Source organism: Lemur catta, chromosome 5, assembly GCF_020740605.2.
Source record: "Lemur catta isolate mLemCat1 chromosome 5, mLemCat1.pri, whole genome shotgun sequence".
NCBI lineage: Eukaryota > Metazoa > Chordata > Mammalia > Primates > Lemuridae > Lemur > Lemur catta.
The window spans coordinates 16,563,745-16,583,179 of record NC_059132.1 but is presented as its reverse complement, the minus strand read 5'-3'; the positions used below and the strand labels follow the sequence as shown (position 1 = coordinate 16,583,179).

The 19,435-nt window shown below is 50.6% G+C and overlaps 1 protein-coding gene across 6 annotated transcripts; it reads left to right on the top strand.

Annotated features, from left to right (window-relative positions):
• The first annotated feature begins 604 nt into the window (after positions 1 to 604).
• Positions 605 to 19,202, top strand: LOC123637982 (serine/threonine-protein kinase MARK2-like). 6 transcript variants are annotated; one of them, XR_006735129.1, is made up of 6 exons: positions 605 to 2,327; positions 2,916 to 6,206; positions 15,126 to 15,316; positions 16,243 to 16,487; positions 18,405 to 18,596; positions 19,032 to 19,120. XR_006735129.1 is itself a non-coding variant. In XM_045551210.1 (5 exons), the coding sequence occupies exon 1, from the start codon at positions 8,110 to 8,112 to the stop codon at positions 9,505 to 9,507; it is 1,398 nt and encodes a 465-aa protein (XP_045407166.1). In that variant the 5' UTR covers positions 7,433 to 8,109; the 3' UTR covers positions 9,508 to 9,530; positions 9,974 to 10,087; positions 16,243 to 16,487; positions 18,405 to 18,596; positions 19,120 to 19,202. The 6 variants fall into 6 exon arrangements, 2 of the variants coding, with proteins under 2 accessions (XP_045407166.1, XP_045407165.1); XR_006735130.1 differs by lacking the exon at positions 605 to 2,327 and having other exon boundaries at positions 3,017 to 3,030; positions 3,837 to 6,206; XR_006735127.1 differs by lacking the exons at positions 2,916 to 6,206; positions 15,126 to 15,316 and adding an exon at positions 9,974 to 10,087 and having other exon boundaries at positions 625 to 2,327.
• Positions 19,203 to 19,435: the final 233 nt, after the last annotated feature.

Here is a 19,435-nt window from a genome sequence, read left to right as displayed (position 1 = left end):
GCAGGGGTGTCTGGAGCTCCCTGAGGAAGGCTAGGGGCAGGGTGGGACATGGGGTGGAGCCCCCAACCCAGAGATGGCCTTTGGAGCCCTGCAAGTGGGGGGAGCACCCAGGCTTGTGCAGGGCAGGAGAGGGTGGGGGAAGGCCTTGGGCCATTGCTTGGAGGGGGAGGAGGAGCTGGGAGGAGACTACAGCTGGCAGGCAGGAGGAGAAAGGACACCCTGGGACACGAGAGGCAGGTCTGGGCAGGGGAGTGGGGTGCAGCCTCTGGTCAGTCCCTGGGGACACACGGTGGTAGGAGGTGGTGCCTTGGCAGCAGGAGCCCTGGGGCAATTCGGAGGTGATGGAGGCCCAGTCACCTAAGGCTCTGCATCGGCTGCATCTCTGGGAGCTGCGGGGGCTCCGGGAGCAGTGAGACCCCAACGCTGCTCTCCAGGAGTTCACATCCTGGTAGAAACCAGACCCGCGGGTGGCAGGGAGTGCTGGTGCCTGCTGACAGGGCGGCGGCCTTCCAGGTGGAGGAGGTGGCTTTGGGCCTGAAGGGCGGACGCTGCTGGGCTCTGCAGAGGAGGCTGGGGGGATGTGGCAGAGGGGACACAGGGAGGCCTGCAGCCTGGGGAGGTTTGGGGTGGGCCGGGGAGACCCGCTGGGAAATCTGGGCAGGCTGGGTCCTGGGGGCCCTCACTGCCTGGGCTGTGCGAGTTCACATTTTGCTCATGTGTTCTCGTTCGGATCAAGTGACAGTAAAGCAGAATGGATCCTTCTCTCTTGGCTGGGAGATTGATTAACTAAATTCATGAACAAAGAAGAGATCGTGGCTGTGGTAGAAGCCAAAATCCACAAAATCTGCAGCCCAACTAGCCTGATGAATGAATTCAGCTCCCTGGTCTTCTGCTGGGAGAAGTAGCTTGTTCAGTGTGAGAACACTGGGCAGCTATGTCTGACCCGCCTGCACTGGAACCCAGTTCTGCCAGGTTCCAGCAAGGCATTTGGGCTCTGAGCCTCAGTGTTCTCACCTGTGAAATGGGTAACGTTATGCCCCAGCACTCAGTGGGTGCTCAGTCAGCTGCCTCCCCAGATAGCGGTTGGTGTCCCTTAGGGGATCATGGCCTGTCAATCCACCCATCCATGCCAGCCTCCAGGAGGCCACAGGCTCCAAAGTGATTGTCGCTGTGAGAGACAGAAGCTCTACCCTGCGCGGTATAGAATGAGGGGGCTCGTGTAGTCTTTAGAGAACCTTTGAGGCTCCAGGGAGCAGGGAGGGGGCTTCTCGTGCCCTTCTTAGGGGGTTTTATCAGCTTTTCCAGTTCAAACTCACACCAACTCCAGAGAGAGCATTTAACCCACCTCCTCCACGCCTTTCAGCTTTTTAGTAATCTGAGTCTTCCATAAGCCCAGCCAAGAGAAGGAATCCTCATAAAAGAGCTCAGCTCCCGAAATTGCCTGTTTTGGAACTGGAAATGCAATTTCAGCCCTAGAGCACCAGAGCAAAGAAAGCCACAGTTTACCACCATCGATCCCAGAAACTAATGACTTAGCAGACTAGTCACTGATTTTGATTTTTATAATTGCTCTCCCAGGTTGTGCATAGCACATTCAACCCATCCCCTGCCCGTGACAGCCCTGGACAGCAGCTGCCAGAAATAAATAAGACAATACAGGCTGTTTTTCTAAAACTACTTACACACCTTGTAGAATTAAATACCACTCTTGTTCTGATGCGTGGGACAGCTTTTTTGTTTCCTGGTAACCTGTCCTTTCCTGCGTCAGGGCAGGGGGACAGCTCTGCTGCTGGCCAGTGACAGTGTATTGGAGAACCGCTGCCCTCCTAATGTGCAGAGTCAACGTGCCTTCGTCCCCTGCTGACAGGGACAGGAGACACTCGTTAGTGGGCTTGGCCTGTCTGCTGTGCCCTTGGGTGCGTGCTCTAGAATAAACGCTGAAATGCTGATCTGAAACTCCCCGTGATTCAGCATGACCCCTGCTCTGTGTAATTCTTCTTGGCTTTTATCAGCTGTGGCTCCATCCCCAAGCTCTGCGCAGCCCTGGGCCTCCGCATGGAAGGCACGTGGGCACAGGTGGCTTTCTTGGATTGCTCTCATTCTGGGTTTTGGATCTCCTGGGCCTGGGTGTGGTAGCCGGCAGGCCTGGCCACACCCTCTCTCTCCCTCCCCCTCTCTAGGTGAGTGCTCCCCCGGCCCAGAGGGGAGTCGTGGAGACCTTGCACCCAGAGTCCCTCCTCAGGTCCAGCGGCAGTTCCAGCCAGCCGTCTCCAATTTCCCAGCACGTGATGGTCTCACTGGGGAGCCAGGCTTTGACGCTGCTCTGGGTGAGTTTGCCAGGAGTTGAAAGTGAAACGGACTTGCAGAGGGTCTTTGCCCTGTGGACATGTCGGGTCTGCTACGTGTTCAGCTCACAGCAGCCGTCTGTCTGGAGCAGCAGAGGCTGTCAGGAGCCCAGCAGGGGATTGACCCAGGGTCCTGGCCTGTGAGGCTTCAAGTGGCCGCCAGGAGGGGTTGGCCTTCCTGAGCAGGGTCATGGCTGTTCTCAGCACCACCTACACCCATGGGAAAGGACACAGTTCAGAGTGGAAAACCCCGGTCAGGTCAGAGTCCTCCTCTGCTGTCCCTGCCGTTCTGCCTGTGAGGATGGAGGCTGCTCCCCTCCCAGCCTCCTCTTCTCACATGGGGATGATGGGGCCTTGCCCTGCCTGTGTGGAGCAAGTCAGAGGCAGCCAAAGTGTCCTTAGTAAATAATCAAGGGCTGTCCCGTGGGCTGACTGTACCTCAAGCCTTTGGGGGCAGTTATCATATCATGGGAAAAGGGCTCGCTGGGTTGGACCTGAGTGTTGTTTCTAAGATGACTGTTTTCATGCTGCGTGACCTCCAGCAAGTCACTTAACTTCTCTGGACTTCAGTTTCCCCATCTGTAAGGTGGAGACAAAGACGCCTGCCTATCTACTTCCAGGGATGATGCGAATCAATGACAGTGGAAGTTCTTCAAAGCTGCAAAGACTTGCATAAATTTGAGAGGTTATTATTATGTTCTTCTGTCTCCAAAGCTGGCCTTCCCCGAGGAGACAATGCAGTGTTTTTGAACATGCAGTGAATTCCCCAAACTGACCCATCCCCCTCTCCAGTATTTCTTCCTTGGGTGGTTAAAAATGGTAATCTTCTCTCAGGCCTGAAATTATGAGCCTGCTTTATTGGTCAAAGGCCATAATAATTTGAGCTCTTATTTTATAAACTCATTTCTGCACAGTGATACCCTGATAGGAGCAGGAATAATAAATCACAAACATGTCCCCCAAGATTGCATTGTAAATGTCAAACTAGACAGTAAATTATAATTAAAGAAAGGAAATTGCTACAAAGAAGCACTTGATGTTAAAATGAGCCAAGCATAGAATTTTCTGAGCATTTAATTATAGTCCAATTTAACTGAGTTGGCTTTTACAGTCATATTTCTTATTATAACTCTTCTACATAATAACCAAATCTCCCTGCTCACATAGGGCCAGCCCATCAGAGGGTAAGGACACTGCATAGGTACAGGGATTAGGAACTTTATGAGGACAATAATCATGGCAGAGGCTGAGATGATGGATACAGGTGTCGGGATTTTAAATCAACCATAATCGAATTTCCAGCCAATAGGGGGAACAACCTAACACCTGTGCGGGAGCAGATTTGGCCTGACTTCGATGAGAAGTCACTCAATGAGAAACTCACTCAGGCATTTGCTTCTGTTGGGGGAAGAGGCCCAGGCTTCCACGATCTGTTCCTTAGCCCCTCAAGCATGCATAGGAACAGCCCCCACCCAATCCACCCACCTACAGGCCACACTTTGCCCGGGCTGTCACTTTGACTGGGCACAGTCCAACATCCACATCTTGCTTCTGAATGCTGGGCAGTTTGGATACGTATTCAACCAGGCGTGCCGCAGGCAGAGGCCTTGGAGGCAGGAGAGCAGAGTGGCTAAGCACGTGGAACATGGTGCCAGACAAGCTGAGGTCAACTTACTGTGAGTTGGGCTAAGTCATATAACCTCAATGAGCCTCAATTTTTTTTGTAAAATGGGTATAATGATAGACTCATCTCAAACATGAATTAGTAAGTGCCTGCTACATGGTTAACATTCAAAACTGGAAGTGATTATAATGATTATGGCTGAGTCTGTGCTGTGTCCAAAGAGGAAGACAGGGGAGTTGATGGGCTATGTTGATTGATGTGGGCGGCACAGCAGGTGGAGCTGAGCCAGTGCAGTGGGTGGTGGATGTGGGAAATGGGGGTGGTGAGGGATGACCAGGGGCACTTTTTTGCTACCCCACATGATGAGGAATGATCATACCACATCAAGAATTCTTTGCTGGCCCAGGAGTGATCCCCAAAGTACCTGTCCCCTGGATCTTGTCTTTCCATCCACTTCTAGGGCCCAGAAACTGGTTAGCTTCTGGTTCAACTCCTGGTCTGTAGGGGCTGCTGCTTGCAGCTGGGATTCTCCATGCTGTCCTGCAGGCTTGGCCTCTTCCACAGGAGGGGGCAGAAAGACTCAGAACCAGGGGATCTTTCTTTCTAGTGTCCTCCTCTCTCTTCAGACAATTCAGGTTGTGGAGATCAGACTAGGTAGAGTTAGACACCACTGGAACAGGCTGGTGTCAAAGCCCTGCTGCTATCTCAGTGGAAACATTGCCCAAGAAGGCACTGTGAATGGGGGTCCAGCAGGTCTGAGTCTTGTGCTGATTTTGCAGTTACACAAGCACCAGGGAGTGCTATTTACACAGATTACATATGAATGCCCCCTCTTGGAATTGTGCAGTGTACAACCTCCACAACGGAAAATGGTTAACCTAGACTCTCGGCCCAGAGATCAACTGGAGCTGGATTGATAAGGGGATAACAGGGTCAGGTTGGACAAATAGAACAGTTTGAAGATTAGGACTGGAAGTGAAGAATTGAAGATCCTAGGAATGCAACTAGAAACCAAGGGAGCAAAGTTCCAGAGAACTACAAAGGTGTGCCTAGAACCGTAGGTACAGGGAAGGGGAGGTGATGGATTCTATCTCCTATATACCTCTGCTACATGACGTTTGTCTCATCCCTGTCCCCAAGAGAAGCAAGAAAGCATTGAGTCAGGCACCCACCAGCCCTTCAGCGGAGGTCCCCCATCTCAACTGGTGGTGAGTCAAAGGCAGAGGTCACAGCACATGGGGCAGACTGTGTGTGCGTGGCTGGCTACATAGGATCGGATTCCTGGGCTGTGGCCTCCTGGAGGAACGCTTCATGGCAGAATGCTGTGGAGGTGGTCACAGAGAGTGAGTCGGAGTCTTATAGGCACCCGTGGGGGAAAGGCATTCTAAGGAGGTTGGACAACCTGGGCAAACGTGGAGAAGTGTGAAAATACTTTTTCATTCATTCAAAAAGTATTTATTGTACCAGGTACTGTTCTGGGCAGTGGGCATACTTGAATGTACAAAATAGACAGCAATCCTTGCCCTCGTGAAGTTTCCATTCTAGTGGGAAGGGAGAGATAACAATGACTGCAATAAACAAATTATACAATATGTCAGAAGGCAATAAGTGCTATGGAGAAAAACAAAGCAGGGAAGGGAAATGGAGTGTTGGGCAGGAGTTGTGATTTTGAATAGGGTGACCAGAGACCTTCCTGGGAAGGTGATATTTGAGCCAAGACATGAGGGAGGTAGAGGAGCAAGGCAAGCAGACGCACAGGAGAAGGTATTCGAGGCAGAAGGAGGAAGCAGTGCAAAGGCCCTGATGCACATTCGAGGGACAGCCATGAAGCCATTGTGGAGTGAGGAGGGGATGCAGTAGGAGAAGATGGCACCAGGCTGCCCAGGGCAGGTGATCGTATGGACCCCAACATGATCAGGATATTTCTGACTATGTCACTGCAAACAGACGGGAAGGGGTCAGGGGTGGAAGTGGAGAGAGTGGGAGACCAGTGTAGTGGAGTTGAGGCCGCACTGTGAGCTGCTGTTGGGGTCCGGGAGATGCGTCCTGTGGCACACTCAGTGCTGGGCCTGACCTCGGCCATCAGTTGGCGGTCCTGCTGCCCTATTTCATCCCTAAATCTGCCCCAGGAAGGCTACGATGTTATTACTCTGGACCAAGAGAATCCGAGGGCCAGCACGACGCTAACATGCTGGTGTGGCCGTGGAAAGGACTCCACCCTGGCACCCAGGTTCCAGGTCTGTGAAGCTCCCCAGGCCCCGCTCAACAGTGCTCATCCAAGTCCAGGCCAAGGAGGCCAGGGCAGGAACCAGAACAGTTCCAGCCCGTCCCTTCGTGGAGCCTCCCGCTGCACCTGGGTCCCAGCCGTCCCGAGTCAGCCCTGGCTCGACCTGCAGCCCAGGGCTGGGTTGTGGTGTCTGCCACTTATTCTCCCTCCTTCCGGGCCAGGCTGGCTGGGCCCTGAGCTGCAGGGCTGGCCCTCACATGCTTCTTACTGCCCCAGGAGTGTCACTTAAAGGAGGATCATGATGTCAGCTATGTTGTAGCATTCCCCTAACACCAATCAGAATTTCAAGAAGAAGAAATTGAATATTTCAATGATACACATGATGAGGTCTTTAAAAGCCTAAACTTATTAAAGGTTTTCAAACTATAGATGGAAAGGTCCCTTAAGAATTGTACAGGTTTTGGCCGGGCGCGGTGGCTCACGCCTGTAATCCTAGCTCTGGGAGGCCGAGGCGGGTGGATCGCTCGAGGTCAGGAGTTCGAGACCAGCCTGAGCAAGAGTGAGACCCCGTCTCTACTAAAAATAGAAAGAAATTATCTGGCCAACTAAAAATATATATACAAAAAAAAAAAAAAAATTAGCCGGGCATGGTGGCTCATGCCTGTAGTCCCAGCTACTCGGGAGGCTGAGGCAGTAGGATCGCTTAAGCCCAGGAGTCTGAGGTTGCTGTGAGCTAGGCTGATGCCACGGCACTCACTCTAGCCCGGGCAAGAAAGTGAGACCCTGTCTCAAAAAAAAAAAAAAAAAAAAAAAAAAAAAAAAAGAATTGTACAGGTTTAAATTTCTAAAAAAGTAAATATTAGTGTCTATAACCATGTAAACAGAAAACACTTGTTTCCTTTTTTTTTTTTTTTTGGAGACAGCATCTCACTCTGTTGCCCGGGCTAGAATGAGTGCCGTGGCATCAGCCTAGCTCACAGCACCCTCAAACTCCTGGGCTCTAGCGATCCTTCTGCCTCAGCCTCCCGAGTAGCTGGGACTACAGGCATGCACCACCATGCCCGGCTAATTTTTTCTATATATATTTTTAGCTGTCCATATAATTTCTTTCTATTTTTAGTAGAGACAGGGTCTCGCTCTTGCTCAGGCTGGTCTCGAACTCCTGAGCTCCAATGATCCGCCCGCCTCAGCCTTCCAGAGTGCTAGGATTACAGGCGTGAGCCACCATGCCCGGCCCGTTTGTTTCCTTTAAAGAGGAAAATGTTCCTGTGACCACAAAATGAAAAAAAACCACTGTAGGTTTTACCCAGCCATGATTGGCCCATTTCTTGCTCTGACCTCACATAGCGCCATTGTTACCAAATTGCCAACCCCTATATAAGCCCCTGGCTGGACGGGGGATTTCGGTCTTATTGCCCAGGAAGCTGTTTTTGGTGACCTGTGGACCTTGACCATAGCGCTATTGCTTTTTCATTGTTAGTGAACATTGTTAGTGTAATTAGTATAGTTAGCGTTGTTGGTTAGTTGTGTTAACGTAGGACAGTTAGTAGTTTGTTAGTTTTGTTTTCACATTATAGTTAGTATTGTTTGTTAGTTTTGTTCCTATACCATAGTTAATATTGATTGTTTTCTTATCATATTATAGTTAGTATTGTTTGTTTTATTACCATATTGTAGTTACTATTGTTTGTTACTAGCATTAGTATAGCATAGTTAATATTGTTTTTATTAGGATATTATACTTAGTATTGTTCTTTTGTAAAGTTAGTATAATTAGTATTGTTACCCTATTTACCATTATTTGTTACTATCATTACTGTACTTCATATAGTTAGTTAGTACTCTCAGTACCGTTAGCCTAGTTAGTATTGTTGAGAGTGTTCATTAGTAAGCACCGTTAGCGTAGACTTAGCATGGACAGGGGCATAGAGAGGGCCATAGAGAAGGCCAAGGAGCGGGCCTTGGCCTCCACATTACCCCTGAAGAAGTTTGACAATTATGACTCCCTCCAGAAAATTGGTTCTGGTGCACAAGGCCACGTGTTTCTGGCCGTGCACGTTCCCACTGGAAATAAGGTGGCCATCAAATTTGTTTTCAAGAAGCTCTGTCATAAGCTAGAAAATGTTCTCATAGAGATCAAAGCCATGAGGTCCCTGAATCATCCGAATATCCTCAAGCTTCTGGATGTCATCGAGGATGAAGAAACTCTTGGCTTGGTAATGGAGTACACCAGTGGCGGGGACCTTTCCGGGCTTATAACGAAACGCCCAGGCCTGAACGAGGAGGAGGCCTGTCCCATATTCCGCCAGCTGCTGGCCGCGGTTCAGTACTGCCATGAGAACCACATCATCCATCGCGACCTGAAGCCTAACAACATTCTACTGGACGAGCACGGGAACGTGAAACTAGCCGACTTCGGCCTCTCTGCGACTTTCAACGAGGAGGATCACCTGGCCTTATTCTCCGGAACTCCTGCATTTAGTGCCCCGGAAATGTTCCTGCATGAGGAATATGTCGGACCGGAGGTAGACGTGTGGAGCCTCGGTGCGGTCCTCTACTATATGATAGCCGGCCGTGTTCCATTTCGTGGGGGCAACCGGGAGGAACTGAAAAGGAACGTCACCCAGGGAAGCTATAAGACACCTACTTTCTTTTCTAAAAAACTGACAGCACTGGTGAGTAAGTTCCTCACCGTTAATGCCAAGTTGAGGCCCACCCTTGCTGAACTTACGAAGGATGATTGGATCCAAGGGCAGAAGACACCAGAGATGCCCAGGAAAGGCACAGTGCCTGACAGTCCTCTAGGCGGTGGGCGGAGGAGTCCGGGTGATAGCATATCCCCCCAGCATGGCCCTGAGGCCTCCCCGTCCACCTACAGCAGCAGCAGCAGCCATGGGGAAGAGCAAAGAGGAGACAGCCCTGCCCATGCTGGGCAGCCGCATGGGGAGACCGAGCTCTCTCCCTCAGAAGAGGGCCAGGGCCGGAAGGGGCTTGCCAGGAGACTTGACAATTTTTTATGTCCTCTAGGCAGTGGGCGGAGGAGTCCGGGTGATAGCATAGCCCCCCAGCATGGCCCTGAGGCCTCCCCGTCCACCCACAGCAGCAGCAGCAGCCATGGGGAAGAGCAAAGAGGAGACAGCCCTGCCCATGCTGGGCAGCCGCATGGGGAGACCGAGCCTTCTCCCTCGGAAGAGGGCCAGGGCCAGAAGGGGCTTGCCAGGAGACTTGGCAATTTTTTATTAAGAATGTGCTGCATCCTGCCGCCCAGAGAGACCTGCTGCCTGGGGTCGACCAGGGTGGTGCCAGTGTAAGAAGACAGCTGAAGCGGCTAAGGGCAAGTATCTGGGGCGGTCTAGCCACCCTTCCTGCATCTTATGTTATTTAATATGGTCTTGTTGGCATTATTTTTAATAGGCGAGTCATAGATGTATACATGCATGCAGTACAATGTGAAGTTTAGGTATATGTGCACTATGTGGAACGGTGACATAAAGCTAATTAACGTATCCGTCACCTCAGAAAGGCAAATGCAGCGTGACGTCACTTGCTGACTCTGCACAGCTGACCTCATGGAAGTAGAGTAGCTTGATGGTGATGAGAGGCTGGGGGGTGGCAGAGGGAGGGCACGGGTAGTTGGTCACAGGGCACAGAGTTTCAGACAGACGGGAGGAGGAAGCCCTGACATGTGTGGCACAGCAGGGTGCAAGAGTCAATGAGAACGTCCTGCGCATTTCAGAATACCTGAGAGTCCCCCTTTGCATGTCTCCTTGCCTTTAGAATGGAGAGCAAGACGACCGACCCTGAGCTCCCCGGATCCCAACACAGAGTGGGAGGTCGGCCAGGCGTGGACTGACAGCTGACAGCTCCCACCCACCGCTGTCACCCGCACGTGTGAGTGTGTCGCTTGCTCTCTCTGCTTCAGCATTGGCCGCCACCAGCACCTCGTTTGCCTGTTTGCAGCAGGTCTTTTGGGCTGGCAGGAAGGGGCCTATTTTTGAGGTGACGTTGGCAAGTCTCCTAGTGAGCTATGTGGCCCTGGCCATCTTCAGAGGGAAGGTTGAGGTCTTCCACTCAGGCCCTCCAGCCCAGTGCGAGTCGGCTCCTGGATGTTTCCTGGGGACAGGGCCCTCCTGGCTATCTGCCATGGCAGCAGGACTCTGTGCTAGGACAGGGACTCAGGTAAAGGCAGTCACTGTGGTTTCCTGGTCTCCTCTGGCATCTCTTGCCCATTCACCCACATGCCCCTCATCATTTGAAGGAGCATCGACCTCTCCCTGGGGTCAAAGATCAAGAACTTTTTCAGAAATGTTTTCAGTTTTCAACATTGCAGGTGTGATGTTGCTTGAAGATTCCCCCAGTTCTCTCCATCCAATGGCAGAGTCCTGGCTGTCGTGGTGTCTACACCAGGGACTAGGACTACCCCAGCCTCTACACGTCCACCACTGGTCCCATGTAGTCCTCCTTGGGGAACTTCTTGGGCACAAAAATGAGGACTTCCACAAATGTGCCACTAAATGTGGCAAAGCTAAAGTCGGCTAGTTTAGTCTTGTCATTGTCATCAAGTAGGATGTTTTGGGGTTGTAGGATGGAATGTGGTTCTCGTGGCAATACTGCATGCTGCTGGAATTACTCTGTCATTACACAGTGGGCGTCTTCAGTCTCAATGACATCTAACCGCTTCAAGATAATCTCATGAGTCAGGTGACTCTGGCTTTGACCTCCATATTGACAAGTTCCAGGCTATAGAGGCTCTGATTGGACATTATTTTGATGGCTACCTTTCACCAGCCACTTTTCTTCAGGAGGTTGTCATTGTTTAGCTCTTCATTGAACAAATCGCAGGTGGCGCCCTGCTGCTTGGTCACGTCTGTCCGTGCAAACTCTGCCCTAGCTGTGCTAGGTAACTAGCGAACACTGCCAGCTACATGACCTAGGCTGGGAGCCCTGACAATGCTACGATACCAGCTCCATGAACCAGGCTAACAGTACCAATAATACTAACTGTCCTGACAATACTGACTGCACTATGCTGTCGCTACTGACAGACAATCGGCTGTACTGTGCTAGCACTGCTAGCGAGCCGTACTGACTGTGCTATGCTGCCACTACTGACAGACAGCACTGACTGTACTATGCTAGCACTGCTGACGGACGACACTAACTACGCTGACCACACCAACACTGCTAACTAACGAGGATGAAACGGTGTTGCTACGGTCTGACTACCAGTTCTCCAGCACCTTCCTGATCAATAAGCACTGGTTACGGCTTTCCTAACACCTACGCTCAGCCTAGGTCTTAGTAATTCTGTAACACTGGCTGTTTCTGATGTCAGAGCAGGGGAGGGGGAGGGGGAGACCCAGAGAGAGCCAGACAGCCCACTTCCTGGGGTACTATTACTCCAGGGAGCCAGAGTTGTGGTGAAGGCAGGGCTCAGTTCCCGTAGAAGGCTGTGGTCTTGTCCTCTTCTTGCCTGGGACCTTTTTCAGTAACTCTGGCTCTGGTGAAAACCCTTTCACAGTGGCAGCCACCATTTGAAAAGCTTTTTCTGCTTTCTGGGCCGCTGTCAGTGCCGCTCTGTTTCCTCTCACCTCTCCCCATCCCAGTTATCAAAGACCTTGAGGGCCAGGTTTAAAGTTCTGCTCATGGAGCCTGAGGCCCCTTCTCAAGTTTTGGAGTTTATGCCAAACAGTGGGGCTGACTGGGAGATGAAGTCCATTGCTAAGAGGCATTGTTCCTCCCTAGTTTCAGGGTGTAGATTAGTAAAGAGGACAATGACTTCAGACAGGAAAGGGGTGGCATTTCATGCTGGCTTCATCCATGTGGGTACCTGGTTTGCAATGCCTTCCGACCCTGCAGCCTCCCAGAAAGGAGAGCAGGGGTGCAGTGGGTGGGGAGTTCTGGAACGGATGCTCAGGTGAGGGAAATGGAGACAGAGAGGAAGCAGGAGGAAGGAGGGATGTAAAAAAGAAACATCGTCCAGACAGTGAGGCAGTGAGAGAGATGCAGGGGTCAGAAGTGACATGAGGCAGGCAGAATGAAGACCAGGAAGTCTAACAAGTTTAAAGAAAGTTTGAAAGTAGAGGACGTTAGACTCTTCGCTGCCAGCAGTGATGGCAGCTCAGGTAGCATCAGGCAGAGATTCATTCTTAGGCCAAATTTCCTGTCCTTTAATTCACTGAACATTTGGGATGGGGCTCGATGAGTGCCAAAGTTTAAAGCCAACGTTGCCATGATGGACGTTTTTAAGCATAGTCATATATTTGCCAGAAGTCTGAGGGGGCAACCCCAACTCAGATGACTGTTGAAGATCTGATCAGACATCCGGTGTCCCCCAAAATCTGAATTCAGACTAAAATCTAGTGATCTGGGCCAGAGAATGGGCATCCCATCTATGACTCAGATTGTGCCCTTGAAATCTTCTCCCTAGCCAGGCATCCCTGGGTCTGGGTGAAGACTGATGGGGGCAGTGCCCCCCGGAATCAGTGGTTAGGCTGCATCCCTCCATGCCACCCTCCCGAGTGGTAGACCCAGGTGCCGGGTTTTTTCCTGGACTAAGGAAGCCAAACCAAACTGACAAGCTACCACTCTCCACATTGTGCCAGAGACCCAGTGACTCATCGAATCCCAAACAATTTGAGGGCACTGAGAGGGATGTCCTAGGAATTGCAGAGGAGGGAGCAGTATCAAGACTGAAGCAGCTCTTCTTATATGAAGGAGAAATAAAGACCTTCTCAGACAAGCAAAGACTGAGGGAATTTATCAAGAAAAGACCTGCCCTCCAGGAAGTACCGAGAATGGCGTTACACACAGATCGGCACAATAAACACTCACCAGTGTAAAATCGTCCAAAAGGTGAAGGTCAAAGGCCAGGTACCGCAATGGCTCCAGAGAGAATACAAAGTTGCAAAGTTCAATTCAACAGGATGAACAGAAATCTGCCCCACTTATCAATTCCTTCAGTAAATGTGAATGGCTTGAAGTGCCCACTAAAGAGACATAGGTCGGCCGAATGGATAAATATACACAAGCCAGGTGTCTGCTGTCTTCAGGAAACACATCTAACCCACAAGGATGCATTCAGAGTCGAGGTAAAGAGATGGAAAAAAAATATTCCACATAAATGGAAGCCAAAAGAAAGCCAGCTTAGCAGTTCTGTTTTCAGATAACTTAGTCTTCAACAAAAGTAATGAAAGACAAAGATGGTCACTATATAACCGTGAAGTGTACAATTCAACAAGAAGACGTAATAATTCTACATATTTATACACGTAAGTGAATTGCAGCCAGATTCATAAACCAAATCCTACTTGATCTAAACAAAATGATAAACAGCAGCACTGTAATAGCCAGGTGCTTCAACACACCTCTGACAGAACAGGACAGATCCTCCAAACAGAAAATAAGAAAACAATGGACTTAAACAGAACTCTAGAACCAATGGGCCTGACTGACAGTTACACAACATTCTACCCAACAACCACTGAATATACGTTTTTCTCATCAGCTCATGGGACATTCTCTAAGATTGACCGTATCCTAGGCTACAAAGCACGTCTCAACAGATTTAAAAAAATAGAAATTATACCATGCATCTTCTCAGACCACAGTGGAATAAATTTAGAAATCAACTCCAACATGAACTCTCATCTCTTCACAAAGTCAAGCAAACTAAACAAGCTTCTGCTGAAAAATTCTTCAGTTAAGGAGGAAATTAGGATGGAAATCAAAAGACTGTTTCAACTAAATCATAAATAAGACACAAGTTGTCAAAGTCTGTGTGACATAGATAAGGCAGTCTTGAGGGGAAAACTTATAACTGTCTGCATCCAGAAGACAGAAAGATCACAGATCAACAATCTGATGAATCATCTCAAAGAACTGGAAGAGGATTAGCAAAGCAACCCCAAACCCAGCAGAAGAAAAGAAATAACAGAGATCAGAGCAGAACTAAATGAAAGCAATAACAAAAAAAACTGTATGGAAGATTAATAAAACAAAGGGTTGGTTCTTTGAAAAGATAAAGAAAATTGACAACCTCTCCCTAGATTAATGAGAAGCAGAAAAGAAAGGACTCTAATCTCAATCAGAAATGAGAAAGGATAAATTACAACTATTGTCATGGAAGTACAAAATATCATCTATGAATACTATAAAAAACTCTATGCACATAAAGTTGAGAATGTGGAGGAAATTGACAAACTCTTAGAAACACACAGCCTCCCTAAGTTCCACCAGGGAGAAATAGAATTCCTGAACAGACCAATATCAAGTATCAAAATGGAAGCAGCAATAATAAACCTTCCTAAAAGGAAAATTCCCAGACCAGACGGTTTCACACAGGAATTGTACCAGACCTACAGAGAAGGACTGGTGCCTGGCCGGGCACGGTGGCTCACACCTGTAATCCTAGCACTGTGGGAAGCCAAGGCTGGAGCATCTCTAGAGGTGAGGAGTTTGAGACCAGCCTGAGCACGAACGAGACCCTCTCTCTACTGAAAAAATAGAAAAAAAATTATCCAGACAATTAAAAATAGAAACAAACAAAAGTAGCCAAACACATGTAGTCCCAGCTTCTTGGGAGGCTGAGGTAGGAGGATAACTTGAGCTCAGAAGTTTGAGGTGAGCTAGGCTAATAATGCCAGGGCACTCTAGCCCTGGCAACAGGGTGGGACTCTGTCTCCAGAAAAACAAAACAAAACCAAAAACAATAAGTGTTGGTGAAGATGTGGAGAAATTGGAACTCACATGCACTCGTGGAGGGAACGTACAGTGGTGTCACTGGTACTGAAGATATTATAGTCATTCCTGAGAAAATTAAATAGAATTACTCTGTGATCCAGCAATGCCACCTCTGGGTTTCGGATTCAGTACCCAAAGGTATTGAAAGCACAATCGCAAAGAGGTATTTGTCCTCTCACGTTCATAGCCGTGTTCTTCAGAACAGCCAAAAGGTGGAAGCAACCCAAGTGTTCACCAGTGATGAATGGATGAACCAAATATGGTCCATACATACAGTGGACTATTAGTCAGCCTTAAAAAGGAAGGAGATTCTGACGCATGCTACCACGTGGATGAACCTGGACACATTGTGCTGAGTGAATACAACAGTCACAAAAGGTAAATACAATCTACTTCCACTGATATGAGGTTCCCAGAGTAGTCAAATTCATGGGGACGGGAAGTAGAAGGGTGGTTGCCGGGGGGATGGGAATGAGGGAGTTATTGTTTCTTGGGGATAGAATTGCAGGTTATGAGATGTGTTGTGTGGATACACGGTGGTGATGCTTGCACAACAGTGTGCGTGTCCTTCACGCCCCTGAACTCTACATGTAAAAGTGCAAAAGTGGGAGGTTTTTTGCTATGTGTATTTTATGAGAATCAAATAAGGTTTTAAAAATTTAATTAAAACATGAATGGAAAATAAAGGCAGGGATGTACGGCAACTGTTAGTAGCAGTTTCAAGTGATGGAACCACTTTGGGAAAGATATTTGGCAGTAACGATGCGCGCCCCATGGCCTAGGAGTCTCATTATTAGGGATACACCAAAAAGAAATGCCCAAGTGTGTCCCCAAAAGAGAAGGTGCACAGATGGTCTTAGCAGCCGTGTGGATCAGAGCCCCACAGTGGAAGGAGCCGAAGTGTGCACAGTAACAGGGGCAAACCCATTGTTCTGTATTCATACAACGGCACAATGTATAGAAATGTGGGTAAAGGATACACAATGTGCAGCAAATGAGGAATCTCGTGAACAACACTGAGCAGAGGAAGCCAGATACAGAAGAGTTTATCCTCAGTGATTCCCTTTCTAGAAAGTGCAGCATCAAGCAACACTGAGCCCTGCTGGTAGAAGTCAGGGTAGTGGTTTCCCCGGGGCAGGGGCTAGACATCAGATGGGGCTCCAGGAGATTGTGGGGTGCCGATAATCTGTTTCTTGATCTGGGTACAGGATACAGGATGTGTTCAATATGTGGGAAAAAATTATTGTCAATTTTATATCTGTGAATTATGCTGAAATTAAAAATCTTTAATTTAAAAACATCAGATCGCATATCAAGCCCAGGATGAAAGAGGAACCCTCAGCCTGTCCTGCCTGCCCCAGCAAAAGCAAGTTCACGGTGACCGTGTGATCCTCTTGGTGTGGAGAGGCTGTCACCCGGGTCTAAGCAATGCAGCGTCCTCAGGGTGACAGGCAAGACCCAGGGCTCCAGCACGCTCCTGGTGAGCTACAAACAGGGCCACGGCCACCTGCGTGCCAGGATCACCATCAGGGCCTACCTGCCCCTCAAGGTGAGCCAGGGTCCCTGCCCTTCACCGCCCACCCTGCCCAGTCCTTCCCTGATGGGAATTACTCACTTGCTCTGACAAATCTGTGTGAAAACCCAATTGTTCAGAGTAGCTTTGGCATAACCTCGTCTCCCTGTGATTTCCTGGCTGAAAGCAGGAACTGATGCAGAAGGAGCAGAGCCTCCCCCACGGGGACAGTGCTTGCTGACATCCATGTGATCGTGTGTGGTCATGAGGGCGGAACCTTCGTAACTGAGATTAGTGTCCTTTTAGGAGAGACCCCAAGGGCTAGCTTGTTCCTTCCACCATAGAAGGATGGAGCAACACATTTGTTTTTTCTTTGTTTGCAGTATATTTTACTTTTCTTGTATCATTTTCCGTTTCCCATATGGTTGAGATCATGCCACAGGTACAGAAGAAGACAGACACCTCTACCCTTAATGGGTCCAGAGGCTGAGCAGGGAAACAGGCAACCAGATGATTAGTGTCCTTATAGTATGTTGAGCAGCAAGTGAAGTGGGGACCAGAGGTTGAGCCCTCTGCACCACAGGGTGGCGCTGGGTGAGACAGGACACAGAGGCCTGGAGGCAGGAGCGCTGAGCCCTAAGGTGTGAATAGGGGCAGCAGGGCAGCCTCTGTGAGGGAGTGGGGATGACAGGGCATGGTGTGCTGGAGGAGGGATGCCACTAGTCTGAAGGTGGGACTGGGGCCAGGCTGGGAAGGCGCGAATCCCAGGACAGACTCTGAGCCTGTGTTCTACAGCGGCCTGAGCAGCAGAGTAGTTAAGTGAGGAGGGGACGTGATTGGGTTCGTGTCTTAGGGAGGGACATCTGGTAGCTCTTTGAGGGGTCTGACCACCCCATTTCCCTGAGTGTTAAGTAGGATGAGCCAGTCTCTAAAGTGACCTCATGTGACCAGTATTTAAAACAGTGTCCTAGCAGGTGGTTTCTATTGTGGTTCCCACATCACAGGTGGGAAAAGCAAGGCTTGGGGATGTTCCTGGGGTTCAGCCCAGGCTGTGGGATCAGAGGAGCTTGGGTTCTGCTTTGCTGCCCTCCCCGCCCTGCCCCCATGCCCTGTGGTCAGAGAGGGAAGGGACAGACCCCAGGATAATGAGGCCCAATTCGGCCTGTGTTCCCAGGGCAGAGTCTGCTCTGGGTGTGAGAGAGAATGGCACAGTGGTGGCTTTCAGGGTTTGGACCACCCCATGCGTCTCCCATCCGGAATCTCCTTTGAGTAGTCCCTTCCCTCCCCAGGCCTCAGCTTGCCCATCCTGGCACGGGCGACCCTCCCACCTGGCTGGGGTATGGAAGGAGCAGGCGGGCACTCCACCCGGAAAGGAGCTTTGCAAACCCAGCGGCTCTGGGCAGCTCAAGTGTTGTAACCTGTGTTCCCACCAAAGCAGCGGGGCCGCCTTCCTGGGGGTGCTGAGGTGCCTGGGGTGGAGGGTGGTGTGGACTGGGAAAGGTGAGGGCAGAGGGAAGGACAGCAGCCTGCCTGGGTGGCGGGTCAGTGTGGGGGTTCTGAACCCGGCATTGTTGGCACTTGGGGCCAAACAGTGTCTTTGGGGTCATCCTATGTATCGTAGGGTGTTCAGCAGTGTCACTGCCCTCTACCCACTAGGTGACAGTGGCGGTGACAGTGAGAAATGTCTCGTAATGTTGCTGAAGGACCCCCTGGTGGGGAAGGGGTTCTCATCCCCCATTAGGAGCCACGGTCTGGACGCAGAGCCGGCGTGGGCAGGGCGGACGGGGCACGTGCCGGTCGGCGGTGGTGGAGCTTGTTACTCACTCACTTCACTTCCTCAGCACAGCCCTGAGCCCACAGGGCAGCCGCCGGCTTCAGCCTGCACTGGGTGGTCAGCGGTGCCTGTGACCAGTCCTGGGCGTGACGAAGGCTTCTCACCTTTGCTTCTTGCAGGTTCCAGTCTCCAGCCACCTCGACCCCCTGGGGGACCTGGCCACCTATAACCAGCAGGGCCTCCGATTCGACAACTTCAGCTCTCTGAGCACCCACTGGGACTCCACCAGGCCGCTGCTGGCCAACATTGAGCTTGACCACCCATGCGGTTGGGGTCCCAGGACGATGGGAGCGGCCGAAAGAAGCTTCTCGGTGAGCAGGGTGGCGAGCCCGATGGCCTGGGGAAGGAGGACAGAGACCAGTAAACCGTGGCCAGACGAGAAGTGTGCCAGGGCAGGCTGGTGCCCGTCGGGAGCTCAGTTATCTGGGACTCCCCTTCGTCTAGCACTAAAATGCAGGGCGCTCTGTGAGCTCACTGCTCTTTTCAGTCCTGCACAGAGACTCTGCGAGGCAGCAGGGAGAGGCTCAGGCCCCATGGCAGGGGAGTCTCCAGTGCCAGGGTGTGCAGCAGATCTTTCCAGCTCCACCACCTGTGCTACTTTATGCCCAGGTGCATCCGAATTCCCGACAGCCCAAAGTTAAATCTCTTTCCCCCAACTCATCTCAGCTGCTCCATGAAGCCTTGCTCAGGGCCTGTTGACTCTTATAGTACACACAGTTTGGACTGACTCGGTTATTGGTTTTCAGGTTGAAACTGCAAATCAGGAGGAAGGGGTTGCTTCAGCAGTGGTGATGGGGAGACATCCAGCATCAGTTTCCCTCTTCCTCGACTCAGGTTTGCGGCCATTTCAGTCTATGAGGCATTGGAACCACAGCCGTCACTGCCACCGTGACTGGCTACCAGCTGTCCCACCTCAGCACTGCCAGAGTGAAGCAGCAGGTATTTCCCAGGGCCCAGCGGTGGGAGAGGCCATGGGCAAGGCCAGGAGATCTCCTGATGCTGTCTGAATTCTGCCCAAATTCCACCTGGTGTCCAAGTGTCCTGAGAGCCCTCACTGGCCACAGCCCTCAGTCCCCAACGTGCTCCCTGAACTGGGAGTGTGCTCACTGCCTCGGATCTCCCCTGCCCCACACCCTTTCCATGTGGGCTC